Genomic DNA, 21,687 nt, shown 5'->3' with positions numbered 1-21,687 from the left:
TTCATTCTGTCACCATACTCAGGGTTTGCTGCTGGTGGTTGTGGGGACCACACAGTGTCAAGAGTTGAACTCCAGGTTCCTGCATGCAAAACCTGCACTCTAATCCTTTGAATTCTCTCCCCAGCCCCTGGTAAGGGGTGTGCAATAGCTTTGTACTGTATCAGAAACGTTAGCACTCTTGTAACCATGTTGCCTGTACTATAATAAAAAATTAACATAAATTGGGGGTGTTTGAATCATCCCCACATACCTGCCATTGGGATTCTAAGGCCTTCCCAAGTCATATAAAGGCCATTGCTAAAGGTCCTGCCACCTTCTCTAAGCCTCTGTGTCCTGTCTGTGGTTTCAGGTACCAGCAAGGTCAACCTCGTGAAGATCCCATCCACAGCCTCCAGCCCCCGGGATACAGCTCTGGCCGCCGTGATCTGCAGCGCCTTGGCCACTGTCCTCCTAGCACTGCTCATTCTCTGCATTATCTACTGTAAGAGGCAATTCATGGAGAAGAAGCCCAGCTGTGAGTTCTGTTTAATTTGGGTTTGAATTTGGGGGGACATACTCACTGTGCCCAGGTGAGTTCTGTGCTCAGGGATCACTCCCAGTAGTGCTCAGGAGATTATATGGGGTGCTGGGAGATCCAACGCAGATCAGCATCACACAAGCAGGCTCCTACCTCTCGACACTTTCTCTCCACCAGCCCCCAGCTGTGAGTTTTAAACTCTTTTTTAAAAAACATCTTTGTGGCAGTGCATTTACTATCGTTTATGGGTTACAAGAGACTTGAGTAAGACCCCAACAGCCATATCACACATTGCCCTGAAATGTTGCCTCACAAAGGACTGCTCCCAAATATGCCCAGAGGAGTGAGCTGAGGGCTGGCGCCACTCTAGCAGAAAGATCCCTGTAACAACTGGTTAAAAATGAAAATCACTGGAGTATTGGCAACACAAGTATCCCACACTTGGAAATTTTTGTTTCTCTTTTTTTCATTTTTCTTTTTGTATTTGTGCTCCTGGGTAGAGAGAATCATTTGCTTTCCAGATCTCACCAGGCAATGCCTCAGGGACTACTCCTGGTGCTTTCTGGAAGTACAGGGCAATGGTGCAGTGCCAGAAATGGAGTCCAGGGCTTCTGCATGCAAAGCCTTCACTCAGCCCTTTGCATGCTCACCCTGGCCCTTTAGTATATTCTTTTTTTTCCTTTTATTTTATTGAATTACTGTGAGATATAGTTACAAATTTGTTCATTATTGAGTTGCAGTTATACAATGTTTCAACACTCATCCCTTCACCAGTACACCATTTCCCACCACCAGTGTCCCCAGTTTCCCTCCATCTGCCCCACTCCTGCACCCTTTTTTGGCAGATACTTTTCTTCTCCCATGCAACGCTCTCTCTCTCTCGCTCTTTGTCTCTCTCCACTCTCTCTTTCCTTCTCTTCCTCTCTCTCTTATATTCCTTTTATACACTGTGGTTTGCAGTACTGCACTGAAAAGAATTAATGTATATCACTTTATCTCCACTCATCACTCTGTCCAGAGTGATCATTTCCAACTAAAATTGTCATAGTGGTCCCTTTTGTGTCCTAACTAAACTCCCTCTTGATAGCATGCTTCCTACCATGAACCAGTCCTCCTGCCCTTATGTTAATACCCTTGTCTTTGGGTATTATTCACATACTGTGTCTTGTATTTTTTTTAACTCTTTTATTTATTCACTGTAAGAGAGAATGTTACAAAACTGTTCATGATTGGATTTCAGTCATACAGTATTCCAATACCCATCCCTTCACCAGTGTGCATTTCCCAATACCAATGTCCTCAGGTACCCTCCCATCACCCCCACCCACTGCCTACCTCTATGGAAGACACTTTTCTTCTCTCTCTCTCTGTCTCTCTCCTTCTCTCTCTCTCTCTTTCCTTTTGGGTATTGTGGTTTGCAGTATTGGTACTGAAAGTTTAAAATATCCCTTACTTACTTTTAAGCCTCATATATTGTCCAGCGTGATCATTACGAGCTATTATTTTCATAGCTGTCTCTTCTCTATCTTACCTACCCTCAGCCCCCCACACACATATGTGGTTAGTTCCAACCATTGACCTGTCCTCCTAACCCCTATTTTCCCTGGTCATGGATATTATTCTTCTATTGCATATTTTATATATCACAAATGAATGCAGTCATTCTATATCAGTACCTTTCCTTCTGACACATTTCACTCAGTATGATAATCTCCATGTCAATCCACTTATAGGCAAATCTCATTATTTCATTTTTCCTGATAGCTACATAGTATTCCATTGTGTAGATGTGCCATAGTTTCTTTATCCATTCCTGTAATATTGGGCACTGAGGTTGTTTCCAGACTCTGGCTATGGTGAATAATGTATCAATAAACATATGAGAGCAGATGGTGTTTCTGCTGTGTTTTTGAATCTCCAGGGTATATTCTCAGAATTGGTATTGCTGGGTCAAATGGGAACTCAATTTCTAGTTCTTGAAGGAATGTACATATTATTTTCCAAAAAGGCTGGACCAGTCAGCATTCCCACCAGCAGTGAAGTCTCTTTCTCCCCACATCCATACCAACACCAGTTGCTTTTGTTCTTTTGGCTATGTTCCAGTCTCTGTGGTGTGAGATGATATCTCATTGTTCTGCATCTACCTAATGATTAGTGATGAAGAGCATTTTTTCATATGCCTTTGACCGTTTGAATTTCTTCTTTGAGAAAGTTTCTGTTCATTTCATTGCCCCATTTTTCTAATGTGATTAGATGTTTTCATCTTATAGAGTTCAACCAGTGCCTTGTATATTCTTGATATAAACCCCTTATCAGAAGGGTATTGGGTGAATATACTTTCCCATTTCTTAGGTTATCTTTGTATCCTGGTCACTTTTTCTTTTGAGGTGCAGAAACTTCTTAGTTTAAAATAGTCCCATTTGTTTATCTTTGCTTCCACTTGCTTGGTCAGCAGTGTTTTCATCTTTGAAGATAACTTTAGCTTCAATATCGTGGAGGGTTTTGGTAATCTTTTCTTCAATGTAGCTTATGGATTCTGGTCTGATGTTGAGGTCTTTAATGCATTTTGATCTGACATTGTGCATGGTGCTAGGTAGAAGTCTGAGCCCAGTTTTTTTTCCATGTATCTGTCCAGTTTTGCCAGCACCGTTTGTTAAAGAGGCTTTCCTTGCTCCACCTTATATTTCTTGCTCCCTTATCAAAGATTAGAAGATCATATATTTGAGGGTGTGTGTAAGAATATTCAACCCTATTCCATTGGTTTGCAGATCTGTCTTTATTCCAATACCATGTTATTTTAATTATTATTGCTTTGTAGTACAGTTTGAGTTTGAGGAAGGTGATGGCTCCCATCTTCTTTTCCTAAAGAATTGCTTTAGCTATTTGTGGAGGCTTATTTTCCAAATAAATTTCAGGAATGCTTGATCAATTTTTTTGAAAATGTCATGGGTATCTTTATAGGGATCACCTTAAATCTGTATAATGCTTTGGGGAGTATTCCAATTTTGACAATATTAATTCTTCCAATCCATGAACAGGGGATGTGTTTCCATTTCCTCGTGTCATCTTTTATTTCTTGAAGTAGCATTTTGTAGTTTTCTTTGTATGGGTCCTTTACCTCCTTAGTTAGGCTGAGTCCAAGATACTTGATTTTTTGAGGCATAATTGTGAACGGGATTGTTTTTAATATCTCTTTCTTCTCTCTCCTTATTTGCATACAGGAAAACCATAGACTTCTGGGTATTGAATCTATAGCCTGTGACTTTACTATACAAGTCTTTTGGTTCTAGGAGTGTGTTGGTGGGGGCTTTAGGTTCTCTAAATATAGTATCATGTCATCTGCAAATAATGAGAGCTGATTTCTTTTTTTCCTATCTGGATTCCCTTACTATATTTTTCTTGCCTAACTGCTATGACAAGTACTTCAGTACTATATTGAATAGAAGTGGCAAAAGTGGACATTCTTGTCTTGTCCTTGATCTTAGAGAGATGACTTTTGGTTATTCCCCATCGAGAATAGTGCTTGTCATGTGCTTGTGGTAGATGGCTTTGACTATATTGAAGAAAGTTCCTTCAGTTCCCATTTTGGTGAGCGTTTTTATCATAATCAGGTACTGGATCTTGTCAAATGCTTTCTCTGTGTCTATTGATATGGTCATATGGTTTTATCTTTTCTTTTATTGATATAATGGATTATGTTGATTAACTTGCAAATATTAAACCAACCTTGCATCCCCAGGATGAATCCCACTTGGTCATGGTGTATGATCTTTTTGATGAGTTGTTTGATTCTATTTGCTAGTATTTTGTTGAGGATATTTGTATCAATGTTCACCAGGGATATTGACCTGTAATTTACTTTCTTTTTTTGTGGTGTCTGTGTCTGCTATTGGTATCAGGGTGATATGTGCCTCATAGAGACTGTTTGGGTGTGTTTTAGTTTCTTCAGTTTCCTGGAAAATCTTGAAAAGGACTGGCAGTGGGTCTTCTTTAAATGTTTGGAAGAATTCACTAGTGAATCCATCTGGACCTGAGCTTTTGTTTTGGGGAAGACTTTTGATTAGTGTTACAATTTCCTTAATAAAGATAGGTCTACTCAGGTATTGCAAATATTCTTGGTTCAGCCTTGGGGAAGGTTATAGGAATCCAGGAATTTATCCATTTATTCTAGGTTCTCTTGTTTCATGGCATACAGACTTTCAATATCTGATGATCTGTTGAATTTCTTTGGTTTCTGTTGTGAGGTCCCCTTTTTCATTTCTGATTCGATTTATTAGGGTTTTCTCTCTCTTTCTTTGTGAGTCCTGCTAGTGGTTTATCATTCTTTATTTTTTCAAAGAACCAGATCTTGGTTTCATTGATCTTTGGGAATCCATATTGCTGATTTATGCTCAAAGTTTTATTATTTATTTCCTCTTACCTAGTTTGGGCTCCTTTTGTTGGTCATTTTCTAAGATCTTAAGCAGTGAAGTCAAGTTACTTATGTGGGCCCTTCCTTCCTTCCTTGAGGAACACTTGCAGAGTTATAAATTTTCCCCTTAACACTGCTTTAGCTGTGTCCCATAAGTTCTGGTAAGTTGTGTCTTCATTCTCATTTGTTTCCGGCAGCCTATTGATTTCTTCCTTGATTTCCTCTCTGACCCACTGGTTATTCAACATTGTGCTATTTAATTTCCAGGTGTTTTGTTTCATTCTCCATTCTCCATTCTCCATTCTGTGTGTGATTAACTTCTATCTTCAGTACATCATGATCTGAAAAGATAGTTGGTACAACTTCTATCTTCCTGATTCTATTGAGGTATGTTTTGTGGCCCAGCACATGGTATATCTTGGAAAATGTTCAATGTGCAGTGAAAAAGAATGTGTTTTGGTTTGGGGGGAATGGAAAGCCCCGTATAAATCTATTAGCCCTCTCTTTTACATTTCTTCATCCAAAGCCAGTACTTCTTTCTGAGCTTTATTCTTGTTGATCTATCAAGAGGTGATAAGGTGGTGTTGAAGTCTCTGACTACTATTGTGTTGCTACCAATGTCTTCCTTGGAGTCTGTTAGCAATTGTTTTAAGTAATGTGCTGGCCCCTCAGTCAGTGCATATGTTTAGTAGCATGATTTCTTCCTGAGTTACATATCCCTTGATTATTAAAAAGTGACCTTCACTGTCCCTTCTAATCTTTTTCAGCCTGAAATCTATGTTGTCAGATACTAGTATGGCCACTCTGACTTTTCTGAGGGAACTGTTTACTTGAAGGATTGTTTTTCATCCTTTGACTTTGAATCTGTGTTTGCTCTGACAGTTCAGATGTGTTTCTTATAGGCAGTAGAATGTTGGGTTCAGGTTTTCAATCCATTTTGTCACTGTGCATCTCTTAACTGGTGCATTTAGACCATTGACATAGAGAGAGATTGTCATGGGGTTTTGTGTCATCTTTCTGTAGAGGTTTGTTGTGCTTGTGGGGTTTGTCTTGACTTACAGGAGCCTCTCCAGTCCTTCTTTTAAGGTTGGTTTTTAGTCTATGAAGCTCCTGAGCTGTTGTTTATGCATGAAATGGTGTATCGTTCCTTCAAGTCTGAGTGAGAGTCTAGCTGGATAAAATAGTCTTTTCTCCAGCATTCATTTCATTGAGTTTTTTCACTACATCCCACCATTGTCTTTGGGCTTGGACAGTTTCCTATGATGAGTCTGTTGTAAATCTAAGGGATTTACACATACAAATTCTTTTTGTTATTTCCTTCTTTGACCTTGCTGCTTGCAGTATTATGTCTCTATCTCTGTTATTAATCCTTCTGATTATGATATGTCTTGGAGTCTTTTTTATTGGGGTCTCTTTTAGCTGGTACCTTTTGGGCTTCTTGGATCTGGATGCCTGTATTCTCCAGCTCTGGGAACTTCTAAGAAATTATATTTTTAACTGTTACTACTTCGTTGGGGTGGCCTGCCTGTCCTGGTATTCTGATGATTCTTATGTTTTTCCTCTTGAATTTATCGCCTAGGTCTCTTATTTACCCTTGAGCTATTTTGAGGTCTTTTTCCATTATATGTTTTTGCCTGTATGCTTTCTGCAGCTTATCTTCAAGCTCACTGATTCTGTCTTTGGCTGTTGTCATTCTACTGTTGAGGGCACCCACTGAGTTTTTAATTTCATTGACCGAATTCTTTATTAGTGACACTTCTGTTTGTAACTTTCTTATTTCTGCTATCATTTCTTCCTGTATTTTATTGGCTGTCTGTTCACTGTTTCTTTCACATCCTCCTTTAATGTACTGGATGTCTGTTCCACCATTTCTCTGAGTTCATTGAACATCCTCAACATTCCATCTCTGAAATCTTTATTGGAGAGATTGTGTGTGTGGGTATTCCCTGTTGAGGCTTCTGGGCTCTTCTTCATCCACTCCTCATGGTGGGGGTCTGCGCTGTTTCTTCATGTTGCTATAGCAATATGAAGGTGGATCCCTCCAGTTCACTATCAGTGTCCCCCTCCTCTCGCTGTGAGGGAGGATCCTGGATGAGCTCTGTCAATGGTGATCTCCTTTTTCCCCTTCAAGTATACTAACTTCCTCTTTGTGCTCCTCTGTGGCTTATGTGGGGCCTCTAGTGCAGCTTCAGGGGATGTGTTCTTTTACATTAGGCTTGTTAAGATTCTTGATGAGTTTGGGGAGTATTTTTATTGGAATAGACTAATTGAGTATTGGCCTAATATGTTTGGGATAGCCAGACTGTCTTCGTAAGAATTATGTACTGGATGTTAAGATATGAGTCCAAGCGGGAAAGGGGAAAATAACTGTGGCCTCGTTAGCTCATGTGGTGCTCACGTGGGCCCCTTAGCCAAGGAGAATTTCCAGTTCCCTGTGGCTGCTTGCTCGGCATGCCCTCTCTGTATTGTAATTTTTATAACCCGCAAATGAGTGCAGTCATTCTGTTTGTTCCTCTCCCTCTGACTCATTTCATTCAACATGATACTTTTCATGTGCATCCATGTATAAGCAAATCCCATGACTTCATTTTTCCTAACAGCCATTGGTCCAGACTTTCAGGAGAACAATATGGACATTCTTCAAAAAATTAAAAATTGAACTTCCATATGACCTGGCAATACTGCTCCTGGAAATATGCCCTAGTGACCCCCCAAAAAAATACCGAAATGCCATTTACACTTCAATGTTCATTACATATTGTTCACAATAACCGAGTGCCCAAGAACAGATGAGTGGATAAAGAAACTATGGTGTATCTACACAACAGAACACTACCTGGCTGTTAGTATACTCTTTGTAAGTGTTATTACCAGCTCTTAGAGACCCCAGTGACCAGTGCTGTCACACCATCAGTGCTTAAAGGACTTCACGGTGCCAACGATCAAACTCAGGACATGGCATCTGCCAGCCATGTGCTCTGCCACTTGAGCTCTCCTTCCATGACCCCCAAAAGGAATGTTTATAAATGGGAATGATTAGCCCTCTTTTCTTTAAAGGCACAAACAAGAGAATGATACAGGTCTAGATGGATGAGGATGAAGACAAGCTACTAGAGAGGCAAGTCTTCACTGACCAAATTCTCACCCACCCTTTAGGGTCTCTGAGATCCCAGGACATGCAGTACAATGGCTCGGAGCTGTCGTGTTTTGAGAGTCCTCAGCTTAATGGATCTCCCTCTAGAGCATGTTGTCAGTGCCACCGGGAGACAGCCCGGACCTGTGGTAAGTCTTGCTCATGAAAAGTCAACTCAAGCAAGCTGAAAAGTACAGATATTGGAACCTCAGACAGTGGTTCTTGCACATCCAGAGCTTCCTTGCTTTCTTGGTTTTCTACTAAAATTTGATTTTGATCAGGTACTCCCACACTCTCTCAAGCCTCTCCAGTATCAGAGAAAGATGCTTTAATATAACAAAAATTTTTCATCAACTGCCCATGCAAGCTTTGGGTCCACTGATTTTTAAGTAGTATCCATCTTTCATAAAGGAGGCATTTGTGTCTCTCTTGTCATCTAGATTCAGACTCAACTTTAATGCATCCGTCTTGGATGCCTATATTTCTTACAGAAAAGCGTTTTTCCAGAAGACCTAGCTCTATTCTGAATTATTAATAGTTAAAAGTTTAGAAAAATTGCAGTGGACATTGATTCCTAATTTGGGCAAACTAATGAAAAGATAATTTTTGGCTGCTTATGTATATTATCAACAAAGAATTTCTAAGCTTCTGCTTTCCACTCTTATGTCACTGTAACAGCTTCACTTCCCCTGTAAAATTCAGCCCAGCTACTCTTCCTCCAAGCCTTCTAGCCACCCCTTCTCACTCCTATCACTCCCCTGGCACCATTTGTCTTAGGACCTCTGGAACAATGCAATAGTTCCTTTTGTTCTTATGATGTCCAGTCTTGAAGTTAAGTGTATCCCAGTTGAGTTGACTCTTGAGCTCTTGGAGCTATCCAATCTTTCTCACCAAGAAATTACAAGATTGCATATTTCTATTACTGTTTCGATATGGAATAAGAAGTGTTGGAAGCATTAAAAGCATAAGTGGGACTGAAACAGTAGTCCATCAGGTAGGGAATTTATCTGCCTGTGGCTGAGATGGGTTCAATCCCCATCAACACCTGTATCCCCCCAAACACCGCCAGGAGTGATCTCTGAGTGCAGAGTCAGAAGTCAGCTCTGAGCATTACTGGGTGTGGCCTGAAAACAAAAACAAAACAAAATAAAAAGCACATAAAGCATTATTTTTATAGATTATTACTCTCTTTTATTTTAAGAATAGTTCAAAATAAAATATAGAATTTTGGGTTCTGTGTGCATCTATTTGTATCTCTACCTGTATAGGTAATAAACATTCCTAACTATAATTTCATCATCATCAAAACACGTGTTCTTTCCCAAAAAGCTCTATGATTACACTGCCACTATTGAGTTGGAATGATCACAAGTGTAAATGTAGCAAAATCCAACTTTTTGCAAACTGCTTTGCTGGTTGTAACTTCTGTCTGAAAATCCATAGATGGCTTCAGCACAACCTCTTTTATTTTTTTTAATGGACTCCCCATGAGATGCACAGTTATAAATTTGTTCATGATTGGGTTTCAGTCATACAATGTTCCATTACCTCTCCCTTCACCAGTGCACATTTAGCAGAGGAACTCAGTACTGTTGAATGAGCCTCATTTATGCAGACTGCTGGCTGGAGCGTTAGCATAGTGGGTAGGGCGTTTGCCTTGCACGTGGCTGACCCGGGTTCGATTCCTCTGCCCCTCTTGGTGAGCCGGCAAGCTACCGAGAGTATTTTGCCCGCAAGGCAGAGCCTGGCAAGCTCCCCGTGGCATATTTGATATGCTAAAAACAGTAACAAGTCTCACAATGGAGACATTACTGGTGCCTGCTCAATCAAATTGGTGGGCAACAGGATGACAGTGACAGTGACAGATGTTTCCTTAGGGCTAGACTCAGTACTAGCAGGGATGTCGTGTGTCCTTCTCAGGACCACTGCTCAGGAGACAGCATGAACATCTTCAATTCCTGGTCAATTAACTTGGAAACCTGGTTAAGATGGAGAGTGTCAGATTTCTCCATTGTAAACATGATTATTTTCTGCCATCAATAAATACTGGAAACTCTTAAGGCCCTAATAGTTACTCTCAGAATTTTGCCAATAGAACCTAACAATTCTTTCCTGGATCAGTCCTTACTATGATGGTTAATAAATGCTGGTTTTCTAATCCTGTAATTTTTAATCATTTTTAAGTGTACAGTTTAGTGGCACTGAATACCTTCACATTGTTGAAAGCCATCACCACCACCATCCATCTCTAGAAAATGTGATTATCCTAAGCTAAAACCCTGAACCCACTAAATAGAAGCTCCTCATCCCTCCTTCCCCCAGACCATTCAGCTTTCTGTATTCAGGTATTTAATCTCTCTACGTACATAAAAATGTTTTATGAGGGCCATCGACCAACTACAGTGGATAAGGTGTGCTTGCCTTGCACAGAGCCAATCCAGGCTTCAGTTCTTAGCACCACAAATGATCCCTGCGCATAGAGCTAAGGGCTAGCAATTAAGCACAGCTGGGTAAGTCCCCAAAACAAAAAATCCAAAACCAAAAAAAGCTACTATTACTTTTTAAAGTTTTTTAAGGCACCATAATTTACACAGTAATGATTGAGTTTCATGCATATAGTGGTCCGACACCATTCCTATTACCAGTTTCCACTTCCCTCCATTGCCTCCAGATACCCCCACCTCCAATCTCTGTGACACGTACATTAAAAAAAAAAGTCACTGTGATTTACAATACTGCCATTGATCAGGTTTCATGCCTGACACAATACAACTCTACTCTCTCCCACAGTCACCACCTCCCTCCACAGATGTCTCCAAGGCCCCTTCTCATCCCATCCCCCTTCCTTCCCCTGTGGTCTGGAGCTTATTGAAGACCAGATCTCAGTTTTTTGGGGCATTGTTGTCCCCCTATATTTATTAACTTGGAAATACATTTTTTATCCCGTATATCTCGTATTTTTTATCCCATACGAGAGAGATCATTCTATGTGTTTGTCTCTCTCCTTCTGACTATATCCACTTAGCAGGATACTCTCCAGAACATCCACGTAGCAGCATATTGCATGGTTTCACCTGTTTCCTAATGCAGGTAGTATTCCATTGTGTACATGTACCAAGGTTTCTTTATCCAGTCTACTGTTCTCAGACACTTGGGCAGTTTCCAAATTTTGGTTACGGTGAATAGTGCTGCAATTAATATAGGATTGCAAAAGTCTTTTTTTTAAAATAGTTTTTGGGTGCTAGTGGTGTATTCTAAAAGGTGGAATTGCTAGGTCATATGGAACCTAATTCCTAGTTTATTAAGAAGTGTCCATATTATTTTCAAAAAAAAGCCCAACCAGTCTACATTCCCACCAGATGTGAATGAGGGTCCTTCTTTCCCATATCCATGCCAGCACTGTTTGTTTGTGCTTTGTCATGTGCGCCAGCCTTTCTAGTGTGAGATATCTTTGAAGCTGTGATTTGCATCTCCCTGATGAGTAGCAACATAGAGCATTTCTTCATATGCCTTTTACCGTGTGTATGTCTACTATGGGGAAGTGTCTGTTCATCTCTTTACCCCATTTTTGGTGGTGTTGATTTTGTTGTTGTTAAGATTTTACCAGTGCTTGTCCCGGATATTAACACTTTGTCAGATGGCCGGTGGGAAATATTTTCTCCCAGTCTAAGGGGTGTTTGCTATTCTGGTTATCACTTCCCTTAAGATACAGAAGCTTCTTAATCTGTTGTAATGCCATTTGTTTATCTTTGCCTCTGCTAAAAAGTTATTATTTTTAAAATAATAGGAGAAAAATTAATCCTCAAACCCTTCTTTTATCTCTAAAAAATAAACGTATTAAATACTTAGAAAATCCTGGGGCCGGAGCAATAGCACAGCGGGTAGGGTGTTTGCCTTGCACACGGCCGACCCGGGTTCGATCCCCGGCATCCCATATGGTCCCCCAAGCACTGTCAGGAGTAATTACTGAGTGCAAAGCCAGGAGTAACCCCTGAGCATCGCTGGGTGTAACCCAAAAAGCAAAATAAAATAAAATAAAATAAAATAAAAAAATAAATACTTAGAAAATCCTGACGACTACACAAAAAATCTTAGAAACAATAGGTTTGTATAGTAAAGTGTCAGGTTACAAAATCAATACCCAAAGTCCATGGCTTTCCTATATACAAGTAATAAAAGAGAAGAAAGATTTTTTTTAATCCCATTCACAGTAGTGCCCAGGAAAATCAAGAATTTTAGAATCAGCTTAAGTAAAGAGGTGAAAACCCTATACAAATAAAGCTACAAAACACTACTTCAAGAAATAAAAGTGGACACGAGGAAATGGGAGATATATCCCCTGCTCATGGATCAGGAATATTAACATTGTCAAAATGGCAATACTCTCCAAAGCATTATACAGATTCAGTGAGGCCCCGATAAGGATACCCATGACATTTTTAAAAGAAATAGACAAAACACTCCTAAAATTCATATGGAACAATAAACCCCCATGAATAGCTAAAGCAGTCCTTGGGAAAAAGAAGATGGGTGGCATCACCTTCCCCAACTTCAAACTCTACTACAAAGCAGCTGTAATTAAAACAGCATGATGTTGGGATAAAGACAGACCCACAGATCATGGAATAGAGTTGAATATCCTGACACAGACCTTCAAATATATGATCACTTAGTCTTTGATAAAGGAACAAGAAATGTGAAGTGAAACAAGGAAAGTCTCTCCAACAAGTAATGCTGGGAAAACTGGACAGCTACTTGCAAAAAAATAAAAAAATAAAAAAAGAACTCAGACCTCTGTCAAATACCAGGACAAAAATCAGATCAAAGTGGATTAAAGATCTCAGTATCAGACCTGAATCCATAACGTACATGGAGAAAAATGTAAGCAGAAACCTCCATGACATAGAAGGCAAAAGCATCTTTAAGGATGAAACAGCACTGACCAAGCAAGTGGAAGCAAAGATCAACAAAAGAGACTACATTAAACTTAAGAAGCTTCTGCACCTCAGAAGAAACAGTGACCAAAATTCAAAGAGAACCCATGGAATGGGGAAAGTTATTTACCCAATACCCATCAGATAAGGTGTTAATATCCACGATATACAAGACACTAGTAGAACTTTACAAGAAAAAAAAACCTCCAACCCCATCAAAAAATGGGGAGAGGAAATAAACAGAAACTTCCACCAAAAAAATGCAAATGGCCAGAAGGCACATGAAAATATGCTCTACATTACTAATCATCAGGAAGATGTAAATAAAAACAACAATGAGATGTCATCTTACACCACAGAGACTGGCACACATTCTAAAGAACAAGAACAACCAGTGCTGGTGTGGAGGCAGGGAGAAAGGGAGTCTCGTTCATTGTTGGTAGGAATACCAACTGGTCCAGCCTTTCTGGGAAACAATATGGGCATTCCTTAAAAACCTAGAAATTTAGCTTCCATATGACCCAGCAATACCACTTCTGGGAATATAACCCAAGGATGCAAAAAAAAAAGCACAGTAGAAATGACATTTGCACTTTATGTTTATTGCAGCACTGTTCAGAATAGCTAGAATTTGGAAATAACCCGAGTTCCCAAGAACGGATGACTGGTTAAAGAAACTTTGGTATACCTCTGTACAATGGAATATTATGCAGCTATTAGAAAAGATGAAGTCATGAAATTTTCTTATAAGTGGATTCACATGGAAAGTAACATGCTAAGTCAGAAACAGAGGGATGGACATAGAATGACTGTACTCATTTGTAGAATATAAAATTAACAGTATGAGACTAACACTCAAGGAAAGTAGTTACAAGGGGCAGGAGAATTGGTCCACGGTTGGAAGCCTGCCTCAGGTGCTGGGGCAGAAGGCAGTTGAGATAGAGAAGAGACCACTATGTCAATGATAGTTGGAGGATCACTCATGGTGGGAGATGTGTGGTGAAAGTAGACAAAGGACAAATCTGATGGCCTCTCAGTATCTGTATTGTAAACCATAATGCCCCAAAGTTGAGAGAGAGTAAAAAGGTAAGTTCCTGTCATAGATGCAGGGGGAAGGGTGGGGTTGGCTGGAGCGATACTGTGGACATTGGAGGTAGGAAAGTTATACTGGTGGAGGGATGGGTTATTTGATCATTGTATGACTGAAACTCAACCACGAAAGCTTTGTAACTATATCACGATGATTCAATTTAATAATAAATAAATTTTAAAATTTTTAAAGAATTACTGAAAATAAATTAAAAGTAGCTATTAGAATGATATATGCACAATTAATATTATAAATCCTGGTACCTCAATAAAAGTGGTTAGTTATTTTTTTTAATTACACAAACAAGTCATCCAAGGGAAAAATGGCTAATTTTCTGATCAGTAGCTAACTGATATTAAGAAAAAAGTTTCCAGGACAAAAAAAATAGCACCATCTTTCACCCTCTGCCTGTCCTAGGGCCAGTCCACTTGATCCCCCCCTTGTGCTGTGAAGAGGCGTGCAGCATTGAGCAGCTGACTCGGGGCTGCAGAGCACATTCCAAGACGGCTCTTCAGGACAGGTAATAGATCTGTCTCACGAATGTCTCATCAGTAGTTTCAGTGTTCCTTGTGTCAGTCTGTGTTCTACTGCTTTCCCAGTGTTCCTGGAAAGCTGTATTTAGTGACAGCCTGGACATGGAAGGGGCCATCCTTCAGCAGGAAGTAGATTAGTCTCTGGCTCATGCTGTCTATTGCCTTAGTCTTTGTGCTTCATACACCTTGAATTTCACTTTTGTCTTACATTCATGTTTATGGCAATTCAGTCTACTGTAATTTTGAACATGTCATGTACTCATATAATTTTCAGAAAGCATCAGTAAAACAGCGCAGATCCATAAAAACAACATGTATTTGATTATCACTTATCAGAAGTAGCCTAAAATTTCAGTTCTAAAGTAAAATGTAGTAATTTGACTTACTGCATTGAAGCAAATTTGTAAAAAAGAGCAGCTCTAGAATTCTGACTTAATAAATGTGTATTTTATCTAGAGAATGTGAAAGTGTAGCTGTTATATGCTTTATTCTTTCTGCCCTGAAATGCTTACGGAGGTTTTGTGCTCAGGAGTGCTGGTCCCCTGGGGGATATGATGCCCGCCTTCTTCGGTTCCCTGTCGCGGTCCATCTGTGGTGAGTTTTCAGATGCTTGGCCTCTAATGCAAAATCCCATTTGTGGGGATGCCATCTCCTGCTGTGACTCTTATCCTGACCTCACCGGAGAAGATACTAATTCTCTCAGTCCAGAGAATGAAAGTGCAGCATCCATGGATTTACTCGGCAATCATCAGGATCTGGCCACTGCTGCTGTTCCAGTGCAAGCTCATTCTGGAGCTCTTAGAGAAACTGCTTGTGTATCGAGACATAATGGCTCACATGAACCCATGCAATCCTGGGACACTCTAATTGCTAGAAGCCAACTGGAGCCAGAGAGAGGGGGTGGCATTAACCCAAGCACCCAAATGTCTGTCCAGGTAAGGCCTTGATGATTTCAGTGTGGAGATCCCAGCAGCTTTTGGTAGATCACCTGGAGTAGAACTTAGTTCCCACTTTTTCCATTTGATTGGGGGCACACCCACGAGGGCTCAGAGATTACTCTTGGCTCTATGCTCAGTCATTTCTGGTGATGCTTGGAGGGACCATATAGGTATCGAGGTTTGAACCAGGGTCAGCCGTATGCAAAGGAAGTGCCCTGCCCACTGTACTATCTCTCCACCTCCAAGTTCCCACCTTAAATGTGGGAAAATTTTATCATTTATAAATTTCTTGTATGTTATAGAGAATATATTTTTACAGTAAGTTTCAGGAATTGTAATGGACAATCTACAAAGCCCTAAGTGCTGCTATGTTCTTTTATTATTTCATATAAATCCAACAACTGAACCCAGTTCCCCTCGCTCCATTCCTGAGTGAGAGAAATGGCACAGTTATGGGAACGTCTTGTATACAATTCCCACATTCATGTTGCCCTGTGATACTCTAGTGCACAGTACATAAATGTATGTTACCCACCGACTAGATTAATTTGGCTTTAGACCTCCTAGAATTGCTTCTCCCCCTCCTCTTTCTCTGTTGTTTTCTAGATCACTCTGCTTTGGCCATTTGCTTGGAAAATGGTCTGTTGTAGTCTGAGACCAAAAACAGAGTAAGAACTTTCCAGAGAAAAGGGGTAAAAAAAAATCAAACTTGAGAGCACAGCTAGTGTCCGGGAGCTGAGCTTCCATTGCCTAATGCACAGTAGGAGAACAAGAAGAGTTGCTTATTTGGGCAGAAGGGGCACACTCAGCAATGCGCAGGGCTTAGTCCTGGCTCTGGGCCCAGGAACTACTCCTGGTGGTGCTCAGGGACCATATGGGGCTCCAGGCATTAAATCTGGGTCAGCAGTATGCAAAGCAAACACCCTACCCCCTGTACTATCTCTCTGGCATCCAAGAGTAAGGGCAACTGAGGTTTAAGTCAGAGAACAGATTCTCAGGGGTGAATATCATTCAGAGTCAATTAACTCTTAAGTCACAAAAGCATAGCATTAAATGTCATTGTTCTGAATTAACTATGCAAAGGGCATAAGAAAAGAAAAGCAATACTTACAAGTTAATAGAGTCTGATTAGGAGATAAAGGTAATTGACCAGTTTGGGAAGCAGAGCACAAAGAAAGAGGTTACAAGTAAATACAGAGGAATGTGAGCACTGTGATGGGAGTAACCCAATAAACCTAAGCTCCCTGTGGCAAGGCAGAAAGTACAAACTAATGTTATCCGATAGATGATTACTGACTCCTGAATGAGGTTACTTCTTTCTTGCAATAGCACAAATCTAACATTTATAATAGTTTTTATTTATAAATAATGATAAATCTGCTTTACTAAGGACCATTGCCTCATGAAGAGCATAAATATTACAGGGAGATCATTATAAGAGAACTCATTCCAAAACTATTTCTGAACTTTCTCCAATAGCTTACAGAAGTTTTAAATTCAAAGGCTAATAATGGAGTCATTGGTTTGTCATTCTTGTTCTTTAAATATGAGTATTAAAGGGGCCGGAGTGATAGTCCAGCAGGTAGGGCACTTGCCTTGCACGCAGCTGATGTGGGTTCGATCCTGGGAGCCCCATAGGGTTCCCATAGCACCACCAAGAATAACCCACTGAGTTCAGAGCCAGGAGAAGCCCTGATAATTACCAGATGTGGCCCTAAAACTAACATAAATAAAAAAGAGGTTTAAAGAATGGAGCGACAGCACAGCAGGTAGGGCCTTTGCCTTACACACGGCCGACCCAGGTTCAATTGTTTCGTCCCTTCGGAGAGCCCAGCAAGCTACTGAGAGTATCTCTTCTGCACGGCAGAGCCTGGCAAGCTACCCGTGGCATATTTGATATGCCAAAAATAGTAACAAGTCTCACAATGGAGATGTTCCTGGTGCCCACTTGAGCAAATCGATGAGCAATGGGATGACAGTGCTACAGTGAAACTCTTTATTCACAAATGCTTTAAAGATATACAACATTAGAAACATGAGCTAAATGTCCTAGTCACTGTCACTGTCACTGTCATCCCATTGCTCATCGATTTGTTCGAGTGGGCACCAGTAACATCTCTCATTGTGAGTAGAGGTTGAAAATCAGTGAAAGAACAGTTTTAATTTGTTTGCTCTGGGCAACATTATCATTTTAAGGACAAATTGTAAATATTGGATACCTGTGAGTTGTGAGGAAATCTATTATTCTCACAACACATGCTACTGTTCTATGTGAAATCAGCAGTCCCTTGTCTAGATAGGATTATGTCCATGCACATTGCAAGTAAAATTGTGAGTAGTAATTGTTTACCCTTAGAATCAAACTTTAATACTAAAGCTTTTCTCCTATTGCTGTTCCAGGAAGCTTAAAGGATTGGCTTCTTTCCGCAGTCAAAGTGTATACACATCCAAGAGCCACGAATGCTTCTGATCCTCCATGTAGGCTCATAGACTGAGCAGAGTCTGGACCCTGGTGTCTTCTGGGAGGAGAACTCAGTCTGAAACAAACTGATGGCATTTTAAGCCTTTCGCCCAGTTGCTTCTGAGCCAGACCAGCTGTAAGCTGAAACCTCAAGCTAAAACCAGGAGACCGGGCACTCGTGCAACTTTTCATCTTCCTGAACAGGAAGCATCTATGCTGTAAGCCTGACTTCAAAGGCTGACATGAGAGGGCTGCCTGAGAGCTGACGGGCACCTAACAGGAACCAGAAGAGCGCCCATGTGTGTTTTCATGGTGAAGGTGGCTCTGCGGGGCTGAAGAATCCGAATATACATTTGTGTTCACAACTTCTTCCCAGAAATAGTTTCCTCGAGTTGATTCTCCTGCTACAAGTCAAAGCCAGATTAGTTACCTTAGTTTATATGGAGAAGGAATTTTTTTAAATGAGTGTTTCTGTTTGATGAAGGTCACTTTATCATTATTAAACTAATGAACTTCAAAGGGTAGGACTGACCTCAGACTGTGTGTAAGCCTTTAGTTTATTTGATGAAGTTAACTGAGAATCAAAGGGGAATGGCTTCAGAACTTCCAGACTTAGCGCTTGCCGTATAGCACCTGTGAAGGCCTCAGAGCCCATGACTGGGAAAGAGCTGCCCATAGGTTCCTGTGCATATCCCAGAGACTGGCAGAAAGGATTAGCATATTTATGAGTATTCAGTTGATAGAGGAATGTTTGTATTTAATCCATTTTACTGAACTTAAAAGATCTGGTATGTTTCTTACAGAAGAACAGAATTTATAAAAATGATTTTTCATTTGTATTGTGTATGATAGCGGGGGCTTTGGGAATAATATAATCAGGTTCTCCTTCTATTGAAATATAACACCAGGTAAGTGATCTTGTGAAACTACAGTAGATATTAGGACCCAAAGGGAAAGCACAGTTTGTAGGTGCCATTTCAGTGGACCATCTGCACCTGCTCTGATGTAGTTTCATTAGGTGTTCTCACAATCTCTTACCACATTGGTGTTTACACACAAGAATTATCTCTAGAGCTAAGACAGAATTGAACCCAGTTCAGTCATGGAACAAGGGATGACTTCAGTGCTCCAGATTTTTATGTTCTGGAGGAAAATTAATTGAGCAAGACTCATGTTTTTCCTACTTGATCCTATGAACAGATGTGGTCTTTGTCTTTTACCTAATTACTATTAGCTCTGTCCCATTTGTACTTAAAAAATCTTCTCTGAACCTCACTGTCAGAGTACTCTAAAATATCAAAATATCAAATTTTAGAATTGCCCAGTTCAAGTCAGTTACCTTTTAAATAATACTTAATATTTAAAATGCCTATCTCCTCACTGGTTTCTCCTTGATTTTCTCCCTTTGCAAGAAGATATCAGTAACATCTAACAAAGTCTAGTTCCTTGGAACTGGGATTACTTCTATCCATAGTTTTAGAGTCTGAAAAGTATAGATTAGCTTGTCTGATACATCTCATCACCTCAATTCATTTCATCAATGAAGGAAATTAGTGCCTCAGAGTTATCTACAATTTTCACATCTACAAAGTCAAAATTGATTATGCTTTTATTTCTTTTCCCCATATTAGCCTAAATCAGTGGTTCTTAAGCTTTGTTGCTCACCAACTCTTGTGAGAATTCCCTTTGTGAAACACTTGTGAAATATTTAGGATTTGACTACAGATGTCTGTGAAATTGCAAGAAGAGCTTCCCGGAGTGGCTTTACTGTAATTGCTGTTGTTTGCAATCTGATTACTTTTATTTTGACAGGGGTGAGGGTTATGCTCATTTTGTAACATGAATATGTTTTCCATATGTACAACTCTCATTAACTTCAAAGACAAAGACTTGCTGGAGAAAGCCTAGGTTAATGGGCAGTGAAACTTTGGCCAAAAATCCTGAGATATTATTTTTTAGCAGTGGAGGAAGATGTAGGGCTGAAATTTGGTCTCATTTGGTACTGTATTTGAAACTTTCTGGGTTATTTTGATCTAGATGAAGACCATCACCATTTTACAATCACCTATTACATACTACAGTGTTCTATCTATTCTACACTCTCTGTTAACAATGGAGAAAAATATCCAATATGTATTTCTCATGGTTGAAATATTGTACCCACACTCAGATGCACTCAGCTCTGAGATGCTTATGCCATAGAATCACCATCAGGTAAAAATGTGGCTGGAACTAACAATTCATTGTAACTTTTAGTGCTGCAGAAACTCAACAAGAGACAGGGGTTTGGAGAGCGACTGTGTAAAGCATAGATGTTCTAACTTTTGTGTGTATGGAGTATATTTTTACAAATATAGATTTTTCTACTTTAAAGCACTAGTATTATTGTCATTTGGACTAAGCCTGATTGTCTGTGCTAGTGAAAAAAAAAAGAAAAAATCGATCATTGCTTTAAGTAGTCGGCTTGAGTCCATTTAGATTTTGTCATATTGCTTTGCATACTGGAATTTATAAATTTGTAAAATTGTGCTTTCTTATACATATAGTTTTGTAATATCTTTTTTTAAATTTGTGAATAAAATTGTTACATGATATTCTTATCCGTGTGTCTGGGAAGAAAGTGATTGCTGTTTGTAAGTGGAGTGATTTTCCTTCCTGTTCTCCATGTTTGAGTCTTTCCAAGCTCAGTAGACTTCAACGAAGAGATTTGAAACCCAGACTAAAGACTTGGTTTCTCTGCTCAGGCATGCCAAACTACTGAATTATTTGAGAAGCTTTTGTAACCAATATGTTATTATTGATACCCTACTTACCCCCCGCCCCCCCCACACACACACACATACACCCGCATGTTATGGAACAGGAAGGGGAAGAACTAAACGAGAAGGGTTTTTGTTTTTGTTTTGGGGACTACACCCGGTGATGCTCAGAGCTTAGTCATGTAAGACTCTGTGCTCAGGGATCACTCCTGGTAGGCCTTAGGGGACCATTTGGGATGCAAGGAATATAAGGTCAACAACATGCAAGGGAGGCACTCTACCCAATATAATACCACTCTTGTCCTAAAAGAGAAATCTTATGTTCAATCTTTTGAGAGGTGAATAGGGTGATCACCTGCAAGATATAAAGAAAGGAAGAAAATTGGGTACCAGAGAAATAGTGCAGGCTGAAGGCCTTTGCCTTGCCCTAGTCCTGACTTGAATCCCCAGCATCACATGTGGTTCCCTGAGCAGAGACCCAGGAATAATCACTGAGCAACCACCAGATTTGGCCAAACTCCTTTTTCCCCCAAAAGGAAGGAGAATATTTCTGCTCACTAAGAATTAGCTTCACTCCTTTAAAATTGAGGTACCAAGATTTACATGCATACGTCATCCTCACGCCACCCCCACCATCAGAGTACCAAGGACTCCTCTGATTCTTCCTCCCCACATCAGTGTTATCAATACTTCCCTCCACCAGTGTCCCAAGGAGCCCTCCCATTCTCCCAAACTCAGTTCTTTTTACCTTCCTAGCTTAATTCCCTTCTGCTTTTTCCCCATCAGTAAACCTTTCACAGCATTTAGAGTTTGAAAGAGGACTTTAAGCTTCTGGAAAATGTGGGTTCTTTTATTTATTTTATTGTTGTTGTTGTTTTATTGACTTACTGGGATAACATACTTTACAATAG

The 21,687-nt window shown here is 40.0% G+C and overlaps 1 protein-coding gene across 3 annotated transcripts in view; it reads left to right on the top strand.

Moving 5' to 3' along the window:
• TNFRSF19 (TNF receptor superfamily member 19) overlaps window positions 1–20,617 on the top strand; it is a 106,764-nt gene extending 86,147 nt beyond the window's left edge. For 2 of the 3 annotated variants that reach the window (XM_004604620.2, XM_055121674.1), the window contains exons 6-10: window positions 350–514; window positions 8,085–8,210; window positions 14,503–14,605; window positions 15,148–15,553; window positions 17,957–20,617. In XM_004604620.2, coding sequence (XP_004604677.1) covers window positions 350–514; window positions 8,085–8,210; window positions 14,503–14,605; window positions 15,148–15,553; window positions 17,957–17,965 — 809 coding nt within the window. In that variant the 3' untranslated portion in view covers window positions 17,966–20,617. The remainder of the gene's footprint in view (window positions 1–349; window positions 515–8,084; window positions 8,211–14,502; window positions 14,606–15,147; window positions 15,554–17,956) is intronic. The other variant, XM_055121680.1, reaches the window with a different exon arrangement.
• The last annotated feature ends 1,070 nt before the right edge of the window (window positions 20,618–21,687 follow it).

Source organism: Sorex araneus, chromosome 1 (genome assembly GCF_027595985.1).
Source record: "Sorex araneus isolate mSorAra2 chromosome 1, mSorAra2.pri, whole genome shotgun sequence".
NCBI classification, from domain to species: Eukaryota; Metazoa; Chordata; class Mammalia; order Eulipotyphla; family Soricidae; genus Sorex; species Sorex araneus.
This window is presented reverse-complemented; position numbering and strand designations above follow the sequence as displayed.